At 40.4% G+C, this 22,198-nt stretch overlaps 1 protein-coding gene across 6 annotated transcripts; it reads right to left on the minus strand.

Moving 5' to 3' along the window:
- Positions 1–4,942: 4,942 nt before the first annotated feature.
- On the minus strand, positions 4,943–22,105 carry kcnk4a (potassium channel, subfamily K, member 4a). Of its 6 annotated transcripts, XM_061788043.1 has the most exons (10): positions 21,891–22,105; positions 20,741–20,835; positions 19,183–19,255; positions 12,979–13,036; positions 11,923–12,178; positions 10,503–10,620; positions 10,271–10,431; positions 8,757–8,943; positions 8,128–8,264; positions 4,943–6,478 (listed from the first exon to the last, which is right to left on the minus strand). In XM_061788043.1, the coding sequence occupies exons 5-10, from the start codon at positions 12,109–12,111 to the stop codon at positions 5,543–5,545; spliced, it is 1,728 nt and encodes a 575-aa protein (XP_061644027.1). In that variant the 5' UTR covers positions 12,112–12,178; positions 12,979–13,036; positions 19,183–19,255; positions 20,741–20,835; positions 21,891–22,105; the 3' UTR covers positions 4,943–5,542. The 6 variants fall into 6 exon arrangements, with proteins under 6 accessions (XP_061644027.1, XP_061644024.1, XP_061644025.1 ...); XM_061788040.1 differs by lacking the exon at positions 20,741–20,835; XM_061788041.1 differs by lacking the exon at positions 12,979–13,036.
- Between the last annotated feature and the right edge of the window lie 93 nt (positions 22,106–22,198).

The following is a 22,198-nucleotide window of genomic DNA, read 5'->3' on the forward strand; positions in this document are numbered from 1 at the left end:
CCATTTAAAACGCCTCCTCCGTTGCTGCTTCTGGGATTTGTGGTGGGAGGAGAGAGCGAGAGACGGCCTTTTGAAAGCCAGACGTGGGACGGACGAACGGTCGGAATTTGTCTGGAAGGTGGCGGTTTGCAAGCCCCGGCGCATTTCCGAACGTTTTTGGGGTCTGGGAGTCTAATGACGCTGACGTGCGTCTCTTCTTCTGCATTATCTCACGCTTGCTGTGTGTTTACCTTCTCTATGTCGCGCACACACTCATGCAAACTATTCTCTACTCATTGACCACACTTGAAATTGTACAAATAAAGAAAAACATCGCCAGGGTTGACTTTTAAATATAGACTCTGGTATGCCAGTGGTTTCGCTGTTGTGAGGTCATGCGTGATTGTATTGCGATGGCTGCTGTTCCGCCATCCACTCATGGAAGTATGAAGACACTCAGCAGTGGGCAGGAGCGTTTAGAAGAGTTATGCGACTGGAAAAGCGCTTTTTCAACTCTGCGTGAAATAGACACATCCGCTTTGAACAAACCGCACGTCTAAAAATGTCTCATCAAAATTACATAAGAAACATGTTTGATTTAAAGCGTGCTAAATATTACTCACTGCTTAATATATTCATAGCCTCATTAAATGTTTGTCACATATTTGTTAAACAGAACCCCCGAGGGATTGCATTTATTTCTATATTTACCCCAAAACTTAGCCAGTCCCCATGTTTATTTACTATATTTTTAGCTCCCAAACTGAAGTAAAGACGCTTAGGCTAGCAACACACTTTACATTGCTTCAGTAGCTAAGAGCACAAAAGTCAACTATCCATTTCCATCCATTTGGTCTATATGGTTAGCGCTAAGAACATGGGGACAAAAAGACATTATTGTCTATATTATAAACTATATTTTTTATACAAACAAACAAAAAGAATAATCAAATTACCTGGATGTTCTTTTAAGCGCAAATGTCTTTTTTTTAACCCATATTTTACCAGAATGGTGGCCAATGACGCGGCATTTTGCAGCCATTGTATGAATAACCTGTGATTGACGTGTAGTTGAACCTGAAGCTGCCTCAGAAATTTATACAGTATCAAACTAGTAGCCCTCCGCATTAATCAATACGCATCACTCCCTCTTGTGATAATGATTAATTGTTTGGTTTTGTTTAATTATTAAACAATACTAAATAAAACAATAATCTGACAAAATAATTTTGCAATAAAATAATGCAATTATTTGATTCATCAATGGAATAATCGATAGAATAATCTATTCTAAAAATGTTTGATAGCGGCAGCGCAAAAATGGCGCCGTAATAACGTTTCACTGCTATCATTTCCCACAATGCCTTGCTTCTACTGGGGCCGTCTTGGATCAGAAAACACGAGCAACTTGCTAACGCTAATGCTAGCCTCGTTCACCTTCAATATAGAAAAGGTTATTCAGTGCTAAAATTAATAGCTAAAAATGACCAATGTCTTTTAGCAAAAAGAAAAATTTAAATTTAAATATTAAATTTAATATGCTGTGTAGATGATCATATAAAAAAAATAACGTCTAAATTTCACTTGCTTAAAATCCATATTCTCATATAAAATATTGAAAACAAAAAAAAACTTGAAAAAGTATTAAAACGTGTAGATTGTCACAATATTACAAGTTTTTAAATTGACACACTAAACTATTAGAATTGTGTGTTTTTGACATACTTTGCAATAAAGAGGATTTTGATTCTGATTTAACAAGTACTCCTTTCTAAATTTGAATAGTCTAAATTGGATAAATTGATATACAATGAAAAGCATGTCTCCAAATTATGTGATTTATTTTACACGAATTACGAAATAGGATGGCAAGTATGTGGAAAATGTATAATAATTATTTTTCTGAGTTCATCTTCACACAGTACATACTTTTAAGTTTTTAACACCTAAAAAACAGAGATATCTTTCTACATTTATTTTACACTTTTACTTGTAAAAGCAACCAAAGGCAAGTTTCTGCTTTTTATTCTTGCTGAAATTGGTAGATTCTTGTTCTCCTTGGCACATTTTAGTGTATTATGTACTGACTGAGTCACTGATGGTATAGTGGTACACTCGCCTGACTATGGTACGGGCAGCATGGGTTCAGTTCCCACTCAGTGACTGTGTGAATGACTGACTGGCGACCAGTTCAGGGTGTAGTCTGTCTTTTGCCCAAAGTCAGCTGGGATAGGCTCCACCACACCACGACACTGAACAGGATAAGCCGTGTTGACAATTGATGGATAGATGTATTGACTGAAAAATGTTTTGTTTTTTTTTCCCCCATGATGCAATAAAACTAACAAATGTCCAGCCTACCCCCCCAACAACAACAACTAAAAACTAAACTAAAAAAAAGAGATTTACTTCTGTAGTCATTGCAGTAAATTGTTTTTTCTTGTCCTTTTTTAAGCCACAGCCTCACTGTGTGTGTGTGTGTGTGTGTGTGTGGTGAGGTCCCCCCTTCCCCTCCCGCCACCTCAGCCCTCCTCCCTGAGTAAACTGGCCCCGGCATCTGTTTGTCTTTTCCACTTAACTACCTCTTGCTATATCCAACCTGTACTTATCCCACTGCGGCCCGCTGTGCTCCGTGCCGCTGGCCTTGAGGACGGAGGGAGGGACGTGGGCCCTGGACGCGGACCCCCTCCAGTCTACGCATTGACTGGAGAAAACCGTGTCACTGCCCTTTCCCACTTCAGAGGATGATAAAAAGGCATTGACGTGCCACTTGCACCTCATATTGCGTGTGATATACATGGGTCAGCGCCACACATTTGCATCCATCCCTCCATTTTCTTCATTCAGGCCACAAGTGAGCTGGAGCCCATCCCAGCAGACTTTTAAGTGAGAGGCGGGACAAGGACTGGACTGGTCACCAGCCAGTAACAGGGCACATAAAAGATTCATGCTCCTATTTACGCAATGCACAATCTAGTCTTCAATGACACGTAAATCACTTGCTCGTTTGGCGTGCAGCTCCTCCTCGAACCTCCACTTGATAGCACAATGAATATATTTTTAAGTCAGTCCACTATACAAACCCCAATTTTAGTGAAGTTGGGACATTGTGTAAAATGTAAATAAAAACAATAACTTGCAAACATTTTTCAACTTTGTAGTGTATTCAATTGAATATCAATTGAATACACTACAAAGACACAATATTTAATGTTGAAATAAAGATTTACATTTTTTTTTTAAATATTCACTCATTTTGAATTAGATGACTGCAACGTTCCAAACAAAGCTGGGACAGGGTCATGTTTACCACTGTTTTTAAATCACCTGTCCTTTGAACAACACTCATTGTGTGGCATCCATTTGTCTCAGGAGAGAATGTATCTTGGTCAGTTCCTGGTTGAGTTGAACCACTTGCTTTGGGTGAAGAGCCCGATGTGGAAGGGTCTCCTGTATTGCTTTGTCGCTGGAATAGTAGCACTGGAATGACCTTCCTGGTGTGCTCATTTCCCAGGAACTCCCTCTTGGCCTTACTGACAGGGTCCGATGGAAAAGCGAGGCAGCCGGTGTCAACGTAGCTGCCGGAGTTGCCAGAACGTGTCATGATGCTTGACACGTGTAGGGGTTCCACTCTTGGTTTTCTGTCTGGGTTAGTTCCCATAGTCTTTGGGAACTGAGGAGTGAGGACACTAATTGAAGTTTTTTAGGTGGAATTCTTTCCAATTCTTCAATGAATTACAACTTCAGCTGCTCAACAGTCCAGGTGAACCTCACCCCATCCTTGCTTGTGAACAACTGAGCCTCTCGGGGATGCTCCTTTTACACCCAATCATGACACTCACCTCTTTCCAATTAACCTGTTGACCTGTGGAATGTTCCAGACAGGTGTTTTTTTTTTTTTTTATATATATAAACATTCCTCAACTTTACAAGTCTTTTGTTACCCCTGTCCCAACGTTTTGGTAAGGTGTTGCAGGCATCAAATTCAACATGAGAGAATATTTCCCAAAAAAAATAAAATGTTCATCAGTTTGAATATTAAATGACTGAAGGATTTGCAAATGATTATATTCTGTTTTTTTTTTTTTTTTTTTTTTTACATTTTAAAGAACATCCCAACTTCATTGGAATTTGCATGTTAAAGCCCCAGAAAAAAAGTCCACAGTGCTGCCCACTGTTTATTCCAAGGGAGTAATTTAAAACACCAACTCAATAAAGACAAAATGTAAAAGTTATACAAGCAGAAAACACACTGAGGGAGGAGAATGGGAGGGTGAGGAGGTCCATTCTGTGGCCTCAGCATTATTGCAGCCTGCAGAGGAGGCCTGACCGGCGGAGGCCCAAAGCCACACAAGTTCCCTTTTTAAACACTTGAGGGCGTGCTGGCACGGAGGTTAAAGGCAGCACTTTATTGCAGCTCGTAAAATTAAAAAAAGGCCTACATATATGTTGTAAAACACCAGTTAGTATTGAGTCGTGGCAAGCTGGTGTTTCATTTTATCGTCGGCACGCACAACAAAATACGACAATGATAACGCTAAAACATTCATCAAGTGTAAGGCCCTGGTGACTTCCATGCCGCTGTCAGCGGATGATGAAATGTGCGGCTGCCTCGGACCCAAGCGTTGTTGTTCTTGTTAGCGTGTTCGGGGCCGCGTGTAAGCGAGACACTCCGGTCCAGACCGCAGCGGCGGCGAGGTCACCGAGGACTCGCCGAGGTCAGCGCGTCTGCACACACGCACGCTTGTGTTCGACACACAAGGACGTCTGTGGAAGGAAGCGGCTTTTTGTGGCTCAGTGCGTCATTGTGCGAATGCTGAGTCAATCATTCATATTTAAAGGCGACATGTTTTTGTTTTGTTTTGTTTTTTACAATTTGAAAAACTCTAAAAAATTACAGTATAGTGAACTTTACACGCCTCAGAACTGCGAGGCACACATGCTAATCACGCATTCACCATGCTGCCCATGATATGTCTCATTTAATTTACACAAATAAAAGTACACGCACACAAAAAGGTGACATCACAAAGACATGTGGGTGTAAGCTGCAGTGCTTTCACTTCAAATATTCACACGTCCACGAAGGTTGAATGGAGGCAACTGGACTCTTTTGGTTTGTGGAAATTTTATATTCGACGTCTCCTTGTTCCTATCTCTGGTGGGTGTGTTCCCACAAAAAGATGGTCTCATTCCATGGGTAAATTGTCTACGAAGGAGCTCTTTTGCTGCCGGACAGGTGAACGACCGGTTGGTATGCAGGACGCAAGGACGGTCATTCACTAGCCACGCCTGGCAAGAATAATAACAGCCCTATTGGGACCACCCCACGGGGAAACTCCATCCAAAGGAATTAATACAGCTAACATTTACAACTGAAGAATCCTTTTGGATTAAAGGTGAATCGTCTTCAACAACCAGGAAGAATCCAGTCGCATCCAATCAACCCCTTGAGATTACGTGACCTGGATGACTGAGAACCTGCGCAGACATTCAAAAATCGTTGGTGAGACATTGTAAACCTGAAAGGTTTTTCTTCACAAAAGGCACGAGGAGAGAAATGTCAGAGTGTCTGTGGCGAGTCCGTGTGAGTCAGCGGCGAGTCCGGAGGCGGCGTGGGCGGATTGGACGGTGGCTGCATGTCCCCGCTGGGCCTCCTGGTCTGCGGGGGGCTCCGCTCTTGTTCTTTCTTCACGCTCCTCAGGCTCTTCCTCTTGGGCTTCCGCAGGTGCCGCCTTGTCTCGTCGCCGCGCTCGCTAAGCGCGTCCGACGACTCGTCGATGTATGCCAGGTTCTCGCCGAAGAAGTCCAGGAGGCCCGTGGAGTAGGGAGGGAGGGAAGCCGACGGGGGGAGGGAACTTGGGTCAAGTGAGGGTTTGTTTTCAACGCGTCTGTCTTCCTCTTCTGAGTTCATTTTGTCTCCTCCAGCTTCGAGCGCACGGTGAGCCCCGAGCTTCCGGAGAACCGAGAAAGACGAAGACGTGGAGGAGACGTCGGATCTGGAGTCAAAATCAGATCCTGAGAGGGAGCCATCCTGCATCCCGCCTTCAGGGGAGTCCAACTCCAATGCGGACGGAGCGGCGGGAAGGGAGAAGGAACGCATGAGCAGGTGAGGTAAGGAGCGACGCAGCGCCTGTTGGCGCAAAACCGCAGACGGCTCGGAGGGCTTCGTCCTCGGCATCGTCCCGCCGCCGCCGCCGAGCCTCCCCCTCGGCTTGGTCATCATCGTCCTCTCCAGGGAGGAGCAGAGCCCCTCCAGGTGGCTCACGGAGCCGGACGGGCCGCCCCAGCGGCCGCGGAGGTGTCCGTTCCCGGAGCCGCCCTGGGCCCAGTAACCCAACGTGACTTGGGCCCCGCGGCGGATGCGGCGACGCTCGCTTCGCTTCCAGCGCCGGCGCTGCAGGAGGAACGGGTCGTTGAACTCCAAGGGATTGGGGATGCGGAAGTCCTTGGACATGTGCTGCGTCCAGTCGGTGGCGTGGGCGCGCAACTCCTCCATCTGACATGAAAAGAAGCATCAGCAGTGACAATAAATCACTAACAAGTATTATTAACTAATTTAAAGTGTTGCAACTAGATTAAGAACATATCTATTAACTCTCGACCGCTCAACTGTCTGAAAAGTGTTGCAAAACTCCGCCTCTTCCCTCACTCTGCGGGAGCTGTGCAGCATTTTGGCGCCTCAAGATTGAAAGTCGGAATGTTTTTTTTTTTTTTTTTTTTAAATAAATGAAAATAGTTACATTTGAGTAAGCCTGTTTGTTGCACGGGCGACCACAATTTTCAACAGTGCGCCTAAAAAAAATGTGCCCAGCTATTGGAGGGAAAAAAAAAATCTCAGCGACTTTGAAAGCCGACACACCCATTGTGGTCTAAACCAATCAGAGATAGTGAACGGCGGCCTCTGATTGGCCGTGGTCTACATTTTTGTGTGCATGTCAATGTTTGAAATGCGTATGCTGGAGTCAGACAGAGCGAGCTGTTGTGTGTGCACAGTGTTGTGTTCTACAATTATATGTACACTGTATCTACCAAATGAAAGAATAGACTTCCTTCTTTTAACAGAAAAAAAGTTTGTTTCTTCCTTTTTCCATTCTTTAGTAATCAGCAGTAGAACCAAGGTAGGTTTTACTAAATTCAGCCATTTCTCTCAGAAACCTTAGAATTTTTAATTTTTTTTAAAAAAATGGAACAATATGAAGCACAAAGTCACTTATGCATACTTTTTGCTTTCGTGTTTTTTATTTCATGAACCAGCTAAAACAATATTTGGACATGGCTTTTGAGTTCAAAATAATAATGTATTTACCGATATACACTCGCTGCGAGTGACGCACCTCAACAGCTATCACGTCACACATGGATTCTGTTGTTCAGAGGCATTCCATATATGGAGAACTTGGTCTTCTTCATACGTCCAAGATCTCTGTTGTACTCAGTCACATTTATAATACACACATACGTCTGCTTACCACCACAACATGTACTGTACGTTGCAAAATCTATAAATATACATTATCTGTTCGAGTGTAAAATGCTTCAACTAGTTCGACTGTGACAGCAGAAGACCGCCAGGCATTTCCTGGTTGTATTCATAAAAATACGTTCTTGGCACTGAACGTTCAGATTTAAAAAAAGAAAAACAAAAAAAATACCAGTATGTTCTTGACACTGAACGTTCAGATTTCAAAAGAAAATATATGAATACGTTTTTGGCACTGAATGAGTGAACAAAGCCGTAGCTCAACAATGCAAATATGCAGCCATCCAACATATTGCGAAAGCAGCGTTTAAAGAAATGCTGCAGACCTTTGATAGGCAGTATGAATCTTGATGCAAAACAGGTTGCTTTGATCGACTTGTTGTCCTGTTATTAATGTTGTTACTTTGCACCTTTTCTTAACTAACAGGAAACTTGATTGTCAGTATATTGCCTCTTTAAACCTCTGTGCCAAATGTTTAATATTTGGTGCATTTTTTGTGAACAGACCCTGAGGCTGTTTTATTCATATTTTGTATCTAAAATATTTTATTTATTGTTCTACATTTCAATGCCAGTGTTTAATATTCTTGAGAATGAAAAGTTAATTGCTCATGCATGCAAATGCATCATCCAAATGTGTGTGTGCGCGAGCGTGTGTCTCTCGCCTCTGCGCGGGTCCTCTTGGAGAGCACACGCAGCCAGTTGCCAATCATGGTGAGAATGGAGGCAAAGTAGGCCAGACCAAACACGATCCACAACCACACCAGAGGTTTGAAGAACAGCCTGCCAGCGTGACTACCATCTGGACACACACACACACACACACACACGAATGGATACACACACAGACAGATATACACATGGATGGACAAATGCGAAAGCACACACGGACCAACGACGACACACCTATGCACACGCACGCACTCCCACAAACAAACTCAAACGTCTATTCATATTATTCTCTAAGGCAGCCTTTCCCAAATTTCCCATTTTGGGTCATGGGACTTTCTGCCCTTTTTTTTTTTTTTTTTTTTTTTTTGATCCGATTAACACCTAGCAGGTGCTCAAAGGGCTTTTTGATCCATGTTTGTTGTAGTAACTAAGTTGTGTATAGGCTAATTATAGTAATATATAATTTTCTGAGCTGAAAAGATATAAGTCTTTTAATGAGTGACAAATAAAGGCTTAAAAGTCCATGATTGGTTTTATCTAATGCAGATGAAAATCTGTTTCATCATGAAAATTTACACCGCAACATCCACAGTCTGACGTGTGTGTGTGTGCGTGTTCCCACTCGGTACGTAGTCTCCGAAGCCCACGGTGGTGAGCGTGATGACCACAAAGTAGAACGACTCCAGGAAGGACCACTCCTCGGACTTCTGAAAGACAACAGTGGGCACGGCCAGGAAGATGAGGCAGCCGATGAGGATGGAGAGCACGGCTGAGATCACTCGCACCGTGGTGGGTCGCACTTGACGCTTCTAACACACACAGACACACACGCAGGCAAACACGCACACAAACATGGCAGCAAATACACACAAGTGATCGTAAGTGCCGGCGTCGCCATTCTAGTGAAGAAGCTGCAAACAACGCAACTAATCCTCGATTTTTAAAAATTGATTTGGATGTATGAAATGGAAGGATTTCATTAGCCTAATAGCATAACTGTCATCGCCGAAGTCATTTTTAACTTACTGTCACAATATCAATACAAAAAAATCAATGTGCTTGCTAAAAATGGTCTTTTTCTTTATGTCTGTGTAGATTCTCAGTCATCAACAAGTTAACCCGCAAAAGTTGAATCGAGGCACCTGCACTCTTTATTTGTTGAATTTGTTTTCTAATACTGACTAATATTTAATTTCTAAAACCGTTCAATTTTGTTGGTCTATCATCTCCAGCAGTTTTCTACTTATGGAATAATCCCCCGCATTGGTGCAGTCACTACTGTATTCACAAATTCACCCATTCGCAATTTTTTCTTTTTTTTTTTGTGTGGAACCTAGAGTATATACAGATATTCGCTGAAAAAAATACCTAAGCATGTTTTTTTACACTCTTTCCGAAATGCTGAAGTGATACATCTTGACTCAGAGACAAGCTTTGAATGTTGGTGAGGAGCGAAGTTGAGCCTGGGTTGTTAGTGAAAGTTACAGAGACTCGACACCGCAATGTGCATGCATATTTCCGGGACATTTTTTTGTAAATCAAATCATTTGTAAGCAATCTATTTTTAAGGGTTAAACTTTGGGATTATAGTTTGTGGAATAGCTAAAGATTAAATGATTAATATAAGCAATTATAAAAGATTTTTAGAGCAAGGCATAAAATACTTTTTTTTAAGCTATTTGCGTAAGGGCTGTGTCCCAGTTACTGTCATTGCTGATAAAACTGAATAAAAAAAAAACAACAACTGTATAACACAGTTCAAATTGTGTCAAAATCAAACAAGTACATTCCAGATCACAATGATCACATGACATGATTGTCAACTTATTTCTGGTTTTATGCTGCTTAAATGTTGTTGTACATTACACATTAGTTCAACAACCAATGTAAGGTTTATGCCTCAAATTTTGGTATAATTGATAACAGTTTCAAATAGTCAGTGTTGCTCAAAATGCTAAAGTAAGGAGCGGTCACTGAAATTGAAAGAGTCCGTATTACAAGGGATGTGATCGTGAAATTGGCTTCTTTTGACAAGTTTAAAAAAAAAAAAAAAATCTTCAGTCAGTTTTAGCTAAAGTGGAGAACGGTGAGCGTAAGATCTTTCTCCACCTGCAGGGGTCACTGGAATATTCTCACCAGGAAGAGGTCCTCAATCTTGGCCACCGCCCTGCGCAGCACGGTGCCCATGTGGTCGCCCACTCCGGCCAGCAGGATGCCGAACATGGGGATGCCCACCAGGGCGTAGCACACGCAGAACAGCTGGCCGTACCACGTCCGAGGAGACAGGTTCCCGAAACCTGGAGGAGAGAAGACGGCGGAAGTCAGGAGCGCATCACGGCTGAGGTGGTGGGTAAGACGTTTGGCGAACCTATGGTGGTGATGATGGCGCCGCAGAAGAAAAAGGCGGAGGCCACGTCCCAGCGGGTGGTGAAGTTGGCGGAGAGGCTGCCCACCTCCAAGCCTGCTTCCACGGCAGATGAGACTTCCTGGGCGACGTCCACCAAACATGTCAGATGCGTAACAAGACATAAGTCTGTTAGGCTGTGTGTACATACTTTTTAAAAAACCAACACAAAAATACAATGATACCATTTTCCAGCTGTCAAGTGCATTCCACGGCAGGAGGTGGCGCTATAACTCGCATAAGTCATTCTGTCTACCAGAAATGTGAGGAAGGGCCTTTCTTGGAAAGGACACAATAATCACAATGAGCATCCTAATTAATGCACATTTTTTTTGTTTAATTATATTGATGTTTTTTAAAAGTTTTTATTTAAGTAAAAGTATTATTTAAATGTCAAATTTTAAGGGGTTATAAGAATATTTGAATCATTTTGTATAGGTGCAGGAATAGAAAAAAAGCACTGATTAAGGGAAACATGGAATAAATCTATTAAAATACATTTGATCATTTTCTTTTACAAATAATTTGAACGTAATGCAATTCCACTTTTTTTTTTTTTTTTACTGTTAGTTAGTTAGTAATGTTAGTCCTATACTTTGTCAATCAAATAACGAAACCAATAATGAAGTGGAAATATTTTGATTCTGTACATTTTAATATTGCAGTTGATAAAGTTAAATTAAAAAATGTAGATAAAAACAATTTTTAAAAATGAAATACTAAAAATAATTTACCTCCAGAAGCCCAATTTAAACATAACATTTAAGTTAAAAAAGCATAACATAGAATTTTAATTGAAATATGCACAATCCATATATATTTTAAGAATATACTGTGTAATAAAATAAAAGAATTATTTAAAAAAAATCAAAAACCTAATTTATATAGTAAGCTTAAATATAAAATAGATAATTAAATGTCTATGTTTAATAAAATCTATAAATAAAAAGTATAAATATAAATACACACAAAAAAATATATATATATAAAAAGAAAAAATATAGAAAACAAAAAGTATACATTCAAACCATGCTTTGAATAGTATTTGTAAATAAAAATATATAATTTAAATGTAATTATATGTATAATAAATATAAAATGCATAAATAAAAAATATTCTAAAAACAAAAAATATAACAATATACAATATAAAATAAAATAAAAACATTATATATATATATATATATATATATAGTGCATTCATTGCAACCATTTATTCAAATCTTGAAAACTGCCAAATCAAAATCTTCATGCATCTGGGAATGTATATAAAAAGACTGAAAATGAATCAAATACTCACATTTGTGTGGACATTTATTGCTTATGTTTGTGTGCGCTTAATTGGCGTTACGTAAGGACGGTGCGTTAACGAGTCCTCTGATACCTTCACCAGCTTGTAGAATTCCCCCTCGCTCACGCAGGAGTGATTGTTCAGGAAGTTGTTCTTGGCGACCAGCAGCTCCTGGAACTTGTCGTTCTCCTCAGAAGCCTCCAGATTCTGGAAGACCAGCGCTCCCATGCCCAGGTACAGCACCACCCCGAACAAGAGGGCCAGGACCGTGGTGCAGCGCATGGTGTCCACCCCTCTCCGGGGTTAAAGGTCAGGGGATGTGGCGGCGCTCGCAGTCAGGATACACTTGCTGGTCATAAACAGGAAGTTCCTTTTAGAGGACCGCTCTACGTGTAAACAAGCAACACCCGTTTTTGGCGGGCTGATTTTTATTTATGCACACGTGCGTCACCCCAGCGCTGCACTGGCAGGAAGCTAAGTCCCATAAGGATGTTCCCCTGAACGCTAGGTGAGAAGTCACACATTGATGATGTCATACCGATATGAACATTTCACTGACAGTGAACCCTCTGCCTATTTGCAGCATACTCATGACAAATTTGTACGGGGCCCCTAAAGGGACATGGAAAAAAAAACAAAAAAACATCCATCATTCTAATGAGAAAGCTTCTCGTTACAATGAGAACGTTTCTCGTTAGAATGAGAAACGTTTCTCGTTAGAATGAGAAACGTTTCTCGTTAGAATGAGAAACTTTTCTCATTAGAATGAGAAACTTTTCTCGTTACAAGGAGAACGTTTCTCTTTAGAATGAGAAACCTTCTTGTTACAATGAGAACGTGAAGGTAATGAAGGTAATGTAGTGTTACGTGTGGTTTTAATACATAGGTTACCGCACATAGTAAAATAGTATAGATATCTTTTAAGTTTGAAATCTCGGGCAGGAGTTACAGTATAGGTTACAAGTGTAGCTTGTTATGTATAGGCATATTCCAGATTGTTGAATAGCAAATGTCATGGGGCTCTGATTGTGTGTAACAACTGGCCTGTATATTTCTACAGTAGAGCACAGATCAAATCCAGCTGATCCTGCAATTTAAACCAAGGCACACATCAGATTCTCAGTTGGAGATATTAGATATTAGTTGTACCTGTCCAGTCACTGATGTCATCTGTGGTTTTGCGGGATAAGTCCAATTTATTTGAAGCCTGCAAAAACATCTAAGTCAGGGGTTGTCGTTGAGTTGCAATTACTCAAGCTATGCAAACTCACATTCTGAACTCTTTTGCTCAACTTCTTTCAACACTATTTAGAAAAAAAAATCATTGAACAATTGGGTAGCATGACTATATAAACCTACAATTTGCTGATCTGCTAAGACCTTTCTTTATTATTGGCAATGCAGAGACAATCTTTGAGGCGACGATCTTGGAGACATCACTAGAGGACTAGAAACAATCAAGTGGCTCACCCAGAGAGCTCCTTTGATCTAGATCCAGCACCTAGTTCCAGGTAAACCTTGGAATAGTCTGTAATATACTGAGTATGGAAGTATTGTAAGAATTCTTGCCAACATGTTTGAACAATACTTTTTAAAATTCAAACAAAAATTAATCGATCAAAAGTTTCAGTTTCCTGTTTTGATTTTTTTTTTTTTTAGCAAATAATCATTAACTTAAAATTTTATGGCTGCAACCTGTTCCAAAAAAGCTGGGACAGGGTCTCGTTTACCACTGTGTTACATCACCTTTTCTTTTAACAACATTCAATAAACGTTTGGGAAGTGAGGACACGAATTGTTGAAGCTTTGTAGGTGGAATTATTTCCCATTCTTGCTTAATGTACAGCTTCAGCTGTTCAACAGTCTGGGGTCTCCGTAGTCGTATTTTACGTTTCATATTGCGCCACACATTTTCAATGGGAGACAGGTCTGGACTGCAGGCAGGCCAGTCTAGTACCCGCACTCTTTTACTCTGAAGCCACACTGTTGTAACACGTGCAGAATGTGGTTTGGCATTATTTTGCTGAAATAAGCAGGGGTGTCCATGAAAAAGACGTTGCTTGGATGGCAGCATATGTTTCTCCAAAACCTGTATGTACCTTTCAGCATTAATGGTGCCTTCACAGATGTGTAAGTTACCCATGCCATTGGCACTAACACAGCCCCATACCATCACAGATGCTGTCTTTTGAACTTTGCACTTCTTTTCCTCTTTGGCCCGGAGGACACGATGTCCACAATTTCCAAAAACAATTTGAAATGTGGACTCGTCGGACCACAGAACACTTTTCCACTTTGCATCCGTCCATCTTAGATGAGCTCGGGCCCAGAGAAGCCGGCGGCGTTTCTGGGTGTTGTTGATAAATGGCTTTTGATCTGCATAGTAGAGTTTCAAATTGCACTTACGGATGTAGCGCTGAACTGTATTTACTGACATTGGTTTTCTGAAGTGTTCCTGAGCCCATGTGGTGATATCCTTTACACATTGATGTCGGTTTTTGATGCAGTGTCGACTGAGGGATCGAAGGTCACGGGCGTTCAATGTTGGTTTTCGGCCTTTCCGCTTACATGCAGTGATTTCTCCAGATTCTCTGAACCTTTGGATGATATTATGGACCGTAGATGATGAAATCCCTAAATTCCTTGCAATTGTACGTTGAGGAACATTGTCCTTAAACTGTTCGACTCTTTTCTCACGCACTTGTTCACAAAGAGGTGAACCTCGCCCCATCTTTGCTTGTGAATGACTGTTTATTTGTTCATTCATATATGACAACAGGTCTTGGTTTTGTTTTTTTTCATTGTTAATTACGTGTGCCGTAATATGCGTCAACACAATAATTGACAATTTGCGCAGATCCAAAAGACAGTGAAAGCCTTTCAAAAAGTGATGTTCACTTCTTTCAAGCACATTTAGCATGTTTTTATTGCTCCTTTTATGCAATTGTTTACTTGGTTTAACAGCAGTTAGTTCAAAAAAAATATCTGTTTGATACAAATACAAAGGTAGCAATTTTTTTTTCTTCCAAAATGCTATTGATAGCTGTTTTTGTGAGAGCCTCACATAGTTGTTAGCCAAATAGAATATTGGTCCGAGTCATTAAATATTTTCGGAAAACCAGAAGAATGCAGTTGTCTCAATTAAACCTTTTGTGGATTATCATGACGTGGATGACTGAGAATCTACACAGGCAAAGCAAAAACAATTTTTGGGGCAAGTATATATATTTTTAAATAGATATTGTTAAGGTAAGTTTAAAAAAAAAAAAATCACTTGGGCAATGATGCTACTAGGCTAACAATATGTTAATTATGCAGTACTAGCAGTTATTGTCAAGAGAAAAGTATTAAATAAAGTTTCAGATTCTCTCTCCTGTCCTGCCTTGGTGTTATGCTTTGTTAGGGTTTTGTTCATTTGCTGTTCATGACCAAGGTAAAGCAAAACATCCATGACAATGCTGTTCGTACTGTATATGCAAATACAAATATTGTACAACAAATTGAAAATGTTCATTGAAGCTATATGGCTTCTACTGTCCTAGATGTAACTTATCTGCCAAGTACTCTTAAGTTTTATAGTCAGTGTGCACATAGTAAGAATCAGCTCAAAGTTCCAAACCAAGCTTCTACAAATTTAATCAGAAGAATTTATTACATTTGCGTTACACATCATGTGTCAAACTCAAGGCCTGGGGACCAGATCCGGCCTTCCACATCATTTTTTTGTGGCCCACGAAAACAAATCATGTACGTCGACTTCATCTTTCTTACTAAAATACGAAAAAATTGCCTTTATAACTTTGAGATATCGCATGCATTTTTTTGTTACCAATGCTCCTTTCAAAATAAATTGAATATTATTTGAACAATTTTTACTGACTTCTGATTTCAAAACTACTAATATTAGGCAATTTTACATTAATGGGGATTCACAACCACAATGGCCTTTTGAGAGAAACCACAACTACAGTGTGGCCCGCAACAAAAAAAGAATTGACCCCCCTGCAGTACACCATGGTGGACTGTGAATAACGGTCTAAACAAATGTTCATTTAAGGACTCCAAATGTAGTTATCTCTCAAATTAGAGGGCAGTTATTATCTCGTGCTTCAAGTGGAGGTACAGATCCAATGCTTGATAAGCATCAGTTGGAAGATGCATCTGTGACTCCACCATCATAATATTGCAGATGTTGTAGATGTCTGTGTCACATGGCACTGCTGGGGGCAATCTGCAGTCACTCCAACACTACTTTACATCAGCACTGTCAACTGGGGATATGCAGTCAGAAGTTGAGTAGAGTTCTGGGAACGTGTACATGATTTGGGGACGGCCACTGGTTACCCTGGCATTCTTCGACGGTCTGATGATGTGTGCATCCCACACACGGATGGTCTCATCTAATTCATGCTGGGGAAGGGGGGGAAATGATAGGCTGCATTATAGATAGTAAGAGAACAACTTATTATTCATGTTATGTGGAACATTTTGAACTAATTAATTTTAAAGGTTGCTGTTTTTTTTAATTATTAAGTAATGGGGGGGGGGGGGGGGGGGGGGAAATCACATGAAATAAAGTGTCCAAGAGCAGAGAATTAAATGTACGGCTTTTGACATTTCAGTACCATGTACAGCTCCGGACCTGACGTGAAAACGGACCAGTATTGTGCTAAAAATACATTGCTGCACCCTTTATTTGGGGAACACAAGAGGTCAAAATCAATGAATTGATTGCAAGTGCATCTGATTTCTACTTTAAATAGATACATACAAAAGCGACTATTATGTTAATGCAACCTCTTGTTGTTGTGGATCCTCGATAAATAGGCCTACACCGTAAGCATTTTCATGATCTGTTTTTATGATTGCTATTTAGTAGGAGATCATAGCTTTGTTGGTTTCCTTCTAATATTGAAAATTTGGGTGTAGTGTATTTTTGACACAGTAACAGGCAGAACTATGTGGCATATGCAAAAAAAAGAAATAATAAAAAAAAAAAGATTTATTATTGTGAGGGACTCCGTGGATGACGACAATTACGACATTTTTCAGTCTTCTCATTGGAGAATGTGAAAAATAATTTGGCGCACATTGGCATAAAAATTTAAGATGAAAATTGAACATTAAATTACACATCTTACCTGAATTATGCCCAGGAAGCAGAACTGAATGAGATTTCTGTTCAAATACGTCCCCTCGAACAAACCACGGTCCTTCAGGTCAGTAAAGAGAGAGATGTAGAATTCAATTGATTCCCCTTCTGAGGAAGCCCCACCAACTCTCGATGCGCTGATTCACTGTGCTTGCGCCTTCGATGTCATTGTCAACACCGCTACCGTCGTGAATGTTGCGACGGAGATATCGCTGAAAGTCTCTGACGTTAACATTCTCTGTGCCCCGGTGGCCTCTCGCAATCCTTGGACTACCACCTAATCTGTGGACTGCCTCCATGTAGTAGCCTCCAACGATTTTTGGGTCACTGCTGGTTGCGAACGCATTCATCCAGATGATTTTCCGGGAAAACCGTCAATGCAGCTGTTAATACATATACCAAATGCTTTCAGTTTGTCGTATGAGTCGAAATGCCGAATGTAATTGGGACCTTTTGCGAAATAGCTTCGGCGATGGAGGCGTCGCCTTCTGCTGAGTTCAACACCTCTTGGGTCAAGTTCTTTTAAAATTAAGCGCAGCTGTTCTTTCTTGACGTGTAATCCATCCTCCTTCGACAAGTTACTTAAAAAACTTCCCTGTGCTTTCATCTCCTCTTTGTAGTCCCTCTCGCTAAGACAATGAATACATATTTAATTCCGTCAACTGCATCTTATGATGAAATGGACTTCCATTCATTTTGTACAGAGCTTGTCTTCTCTAGGGTTGCGAGTAAGCTGAAGCCTAATAGGTGACTTTCCCAGTCAGCTGGGATGGGCTCTAGGTCAACCGTGAGCCTGATGAGGATAAGATCTATAGAAAATGGATGAGTGCCAATCACGTTTTGTTTTGGTTTCCTTGGAGAGGAAACTCTGGATTTCTATGAAACTTCCTTTCAAGCGGCAACATGCGCCGTCATTGCCCGTTGATTCATTTTGCAGGTGGCCAATTCACGTTCAAGCCTCCATGGGAGCGCTCGTTTCTCACACTGTGCGACAATGAAAACAACGCAGGAGCCAACTGAATAGTGAAATAGTATAAACAGTGAGAGGAAGCCATTGTGACGTGTAGGTCATGTAAGAGAGTGATTCCCAACCAGTGTGCTGCTGGATACGATCACTCAATCGTTTCACTTTAATCTTCATTTACGGAGTTCACCCGCTATATTGCGCTCCATACAATATGTTCTGTACATTTTCTTGCAATTATGTTTTTTGTTCAAATTCATTTACAATGTGTAAAAAGTGTCTTCAGAAATTTAAGGTTCCTGTCAAGTGAAAATAAATGTCTTCTAAATTTGCCACACCACAGAAGTGTTGTTAACAACCCTGCCAAATTTAAATATAATAACTATTTAAAATGAGTCTTCAAATCGTGAAAAACGCTGTGAGCGCGTCAGCTTAGCACTGAAAGCGCAGACCACTCAACGGTCAATCAAACAAACATTTCAATCAAACCTGGAAAAATGGAAGCTACTTTATTTAGCATCTTTCTTATGCCCATAATTACATGTTTGAGCTATGAAAATATATCCTCTCAAAGCCTGCGGTGGCTTTTCCACACTGCAACAACGAGGCGCTCTAAACCAGCACTAAGCTCCTGTCCACACGCTGGCTGTCATGTCTGAATCCCCCCTCGCTCTTCCGCTTTCTCTCTGTGATGTGTGGGCACTCACGGCTGACAACGAGGCGTTCTAATGCGGCCACGCCAGCCTAAAACCCCAGTCAATATGCTGGCTGTCAAGTGATACTAAATAAAAACATTTAAAAAATAAATTAAAAAAAAAAAAATTCCCCTCGCTCTTCCACCTTCTCTGTGTTTTAATTTTAAAAACATTAAGTGTTTAAATTGTGTGGGATGGATAAAACTATCAAATCAAATTTTATTTTTCTTGTATATGGTCTCTCTATATCACAGATTTTCACCTACTGCTTGTGGGTCCGGAACGTATCCTTCGCTATAAACGGGGAATTCTTTGTTGCTCTATCTACGCCAGTGACATATACTGTAGTGACAGGCAGAACAATTAAATCATCTTCCATCTAAAACCATCTCTTCCACTAGATGGGACAAGGTACACCTGTGTATCCACTTTAATGACATTTTTGGTGTGAGATTTCTCCCCCAAAGTAAAATATGCCTTGGATGGATAAATGTTGCGATACATTGACCGAAGAGGCCTACAGACGTCACTGAAGAAAGTACCTTGGGGCTCCGAAGTCAGGAGTTCATCCCATGTTAGGTCAGCTGATGAGATCTCTCAGGCTTCGCTGGAGTCCTTCAACCAAAGAAGATTGTATTGAACGTTCACACGCACATTCAAAGACTTCCTGCACATGACAAACACAAGACGTTTGCCACAGTTTTGAAAAAAGTAGTGAGCCGCAACAGACTGCACGCTGTGATGTTATGAATACAAAAAAAAAAAGTGTTTCAACCTTATCGCCACTTTGAACTGTTTACCTCACCACTGGAACTCCCTTCTTTCTCAGTCTCCCACATGGAACTTTGATAATGACCTGACATTTGCCAGAGTCTCGCACACTGTTAGCATTCAGCGCTAATGGAGCGGGCCGCCTTTGCTTGTCCAACACTAATCGCTGTCCCAAACGTGCACCGGGTGGCAGAGTTTGCCGTTGTTCTTTGTTGGAACAGCAGCGGGTGAGCTCATGTGAAGATAAACAACGGAGCAGGTGGGGCGCCACGCTAAATCATGAAAGAAGCACGGGACTGAGGGAAGACGTGCACGTGAGACGGATGTACACGGCTTAAGGGAGACAAAGTTGAGAATTTTTCGGAGCTCTGAAGGTTCACGACACATTGCAATATTGATATTTTGCTTAATTTGGATTTTATTGCCTTTCACCGTTCAATAATTTATGATTTTTGATTGTTGTTTCTTGCCTTTTTAGCAAGAAATCTATAACTGATTTCCACATTTTTAAAAAATGTAGAGGGATAATTTAACATTTTTTCAAATATGAATCAAGAATGTTACTATATTAGCACATTTACATTTTACCACTGTATTTGAATGTTTATAATTTGTTTCAAGTTTCAATGTGCCAGAGCCCTATTAACTGTACGCATGCATAACATGCATATCAACAGTTTCATACATTGTACATACTGGCTGTATTAGAATTATTGTATCATGTATTACTATCAAGGATATCATACTACGCACTTTGCACTAATTGTACAAACACTACTACAGCACAGACTATATTTACGTGCAACATTTTAAATCTGTTTTTTCTTGAGTTTCAAAATTTTGCTGCTTTTTGTATTTGTTATTACTTTGTTGTTTTCTCACGGGATGAAAAAAGTATCTACTCTCGTCATCGATCTATCATGGTGGTGAATTAACAAGAAAATGTGTTTTAAAAAAAAAATAAAAATGAATTTGATAGATTTTAGGATGAGTCATTTTTAAAGGATAATTACGTACGGAAGCGTATTGCATTCACTTGGATAAAAAAAAAATAAATAAATCCTGTTTTTCTGAGTAATTTTTTTGAGGGCTTTGTTTTTTGGAATTTTTTTTCTGTTTTTCTGATGAATTTCTTTCCCACCTGCTTTTTCTGACAAAAAATGTTTCCACCTGTTTTTCTGACTAATTTTTTTCCACCAGTTTTTCTGACTAATTCTTTTCTGAGTTATCGGGTCACATCGAACTCACGTGAGAACCTGCGAACTGCAAGTGACTCTTTGCGGACTCACTAATGGCGGATTACTGCTGGGCCAGGATTGTGGTACATACGCCGGCGAAGCAGATTCCGGCGCCTCAGTTGCACACCACGTGTCCAGTATTTTCATCAGTCTCCTGATCGTCTCTTGAGTCACCACGCAGCCAGCCTGAATGCATATTAAATGCATCATCTTGTATTCATGGAGCATACCATATCTGTCCAACTGATTCTGGACAAACATTGCTGTATCTAGCAGATCTGAAAGGGCTTTCCTCCTGAACAAACGCAAAGTCCGCATGTGCCTGCGTAATGTCGACAAACTAATAACAATGCCATCTATGTGACTCAAAGACAGGAGTATCTCCCAGTGTCTTAAACCCATATCAAAATAAAACTTGATCAAACTAAATAAGCCGGTCATGTTGCTTACTACGGAGTCCGCAAAGGGTCACTTGCAGTTCGCAGGTTCTCGCGTGAGTTTGATGTGTCCCGATAACTCAGAAAAAGATTTGTCAGAAAAACTGGTGGAAAATAATTTGTCAGAAAAACAGGTGGAAACATTTATTGGAAAAAATATTTAAAAAATATATATAAAAAAAAAAAAAAAAGCCCTCAAAAGAATTACTCAGAAAATAATAATAATAATAATAATAATAATTAAGGCCTTAAGTTTGAAAAGTATTTGTTTGGTGGAGGGTAAACTATATAAACCTCAATCTTCATGCAAAGAATTTTTCTTCATTAGGTACACGTGCACAATCTTTTATCCAATACAAGAGCTGCATAAAAAAAAGGTGATTTTACAAAGACAATAATGTTGCTTGTTAATTGGCATATGCAAAGGCAACATTTTTGATAAAACACATTACATTGCGCAGGTGTAACGAAGTGAGGAAATCATTTTAAAAATGCTCACTATCGAAAACGGCAATATGTTGTAATGCGCTGTGTAACTCACATGCTTAAAATACTTCAGCGATGAATACGATTATCTGTACGATAATACGACACCTTAAGGCATTAAAAGACTTCTGCTTTGTTTTGGGGTCGCATAGCATTCATTCATCTGCGATAATGCGAAGTGAGAAATGTGAATTTGAAAACGAACATCACTGACCACATATGTGAGTGAATGAATGACAGAGTAGAAGCCAACTTTTCTCAAAACATTAAAAAAACAATCCAAAAAAAAAAACTTCCATCAAGAAACAACTTTCTTACCTTGACTTTGGTGAAACTTCAACTCAGCTTGGTCCAACGCAACACGTGTGTCGTTCTCCGGCCCCGCAGCACTCAGCACTAGGAAACTGTGTGTGTTGTCAAAGTGCATGTGTTTTCTCCTTGGAAGGTGTTGCCCCATACTTGTGATCCTACATCACTCCGACAAGGGAGGAGGAGGAGGAAGAGGGGGACATTACAGGGTCCGCAATTTCCTGAGATGGATATGTGTGTGTGTACGTGCGTGTGTGTGTGTTTGTTGGGAGGGGTGGCGAAAGGGGCTGACAAACAAACAAAAAAATGACACTTGA

The sequence above is a fragment of the Phyllopteryx taeniolatus genome, chromosome 10 (genome assembly GCF_024500385.1).
Source record: "Phyllopteryx taeniolatus isolate TA_2022b chromosome 10, UOR_Ptae_1.2, whole genome shotgun sequence".
Classification (NCBI taxonomy): Eukaryota; Metazoa; Chordata; class Actinopteri; order Syngnathiformes; family Syngnathidae; genus Phyllopteryx; species Phyllopteryx taeniolatus.

Coding starts and splice junctions, on each gene's coding strand:
- kcnk4a (XM_061788040.1), bottom strand. CDS start 12,111: ATGCGCTGCACCACGGTCCTGGCCCTCTTGTTCGGGGTGGTGCTGTAC. Junction 8,265..8,756: donor CTTCGGAGACTACGTACCGA/GTGGGAACACGC, acceptor GTGTGTGTCCAG/ATGGTAGTCACGCTGGCAGG. Junction 6,479..8,127: donor CCAAGAGGACCCGCGCAGAG/GCGAGAGACACA, acceptor TTTTCATGTCAG/ATGGAGGAGTTGCGCGCCCA.